The sequence below is a fragment of the Penaeus monodon genome, chromosome 29 (genome assembly GCF_015228065.2).
Source record: "Penaeus monodon isolate SGIC_2016 chromosome 29, NSTDA_Pmon_1, whole genome shotgun sequence".
Lineage (NCBI taxonomy): Eukaryota > Metazoa > Arthropoda > Malacostraca > Decapoda > Penaeidae > Penaeus > Penaeus monodon.
This window is the reverse complement of record NC_051414.1, coordinates 3,374,365-3,374,595: the sequence shown is the minus strand read 5'-3', so window position 1 is coordinate 3,374,595 and position 231 is coordinate 3,374,365. Positions and strand designations below refer to the sequence as shown.

General features: G+C 53.2%; 1 protein-coding gene across 1 annotated transcript in view; it reads right to left on the bottom strand.

Moving 5' to 3' along the window:
- Positions 1-231, bottom strand: part of LOC119591906 (ankyrin repeat and sterile alpha motif domain-containing protein 1B-like) — a gene marked incomplete in the record, with an annotated part of 115,155 nt that overhangs the window by 803 nt on the left and 114,121 nt on the right. The window contains 1 exon segment of the mRNA XM_037940659.1: positions 1-187. Coding sequence (XP_037796587.1) covers positions 31-187 — 157 coding nt within the window.

Here is a 231-nt window from a genome sequence, read left to right as displayed (position 1 = left end):
GCCGACGTCCTCCTCCTATCGAGAACGACCTTAAGACCCATTCATCTGCGTCTGACTTGAGCTGAACGAGTCTCTCCTGGATCCGTTTTCCTTTTCTGATCCGTTGCCTGAGTCGGAAAGCAGGTTCTCAGCGGAACTGCTCGAGACTCCGCTCACCGACAGCTGTTGGGGCACCGTGGAATGTGATCTGTGGCAAATAAACATTCAGGGTGAATGTTCATGCACGGCTGA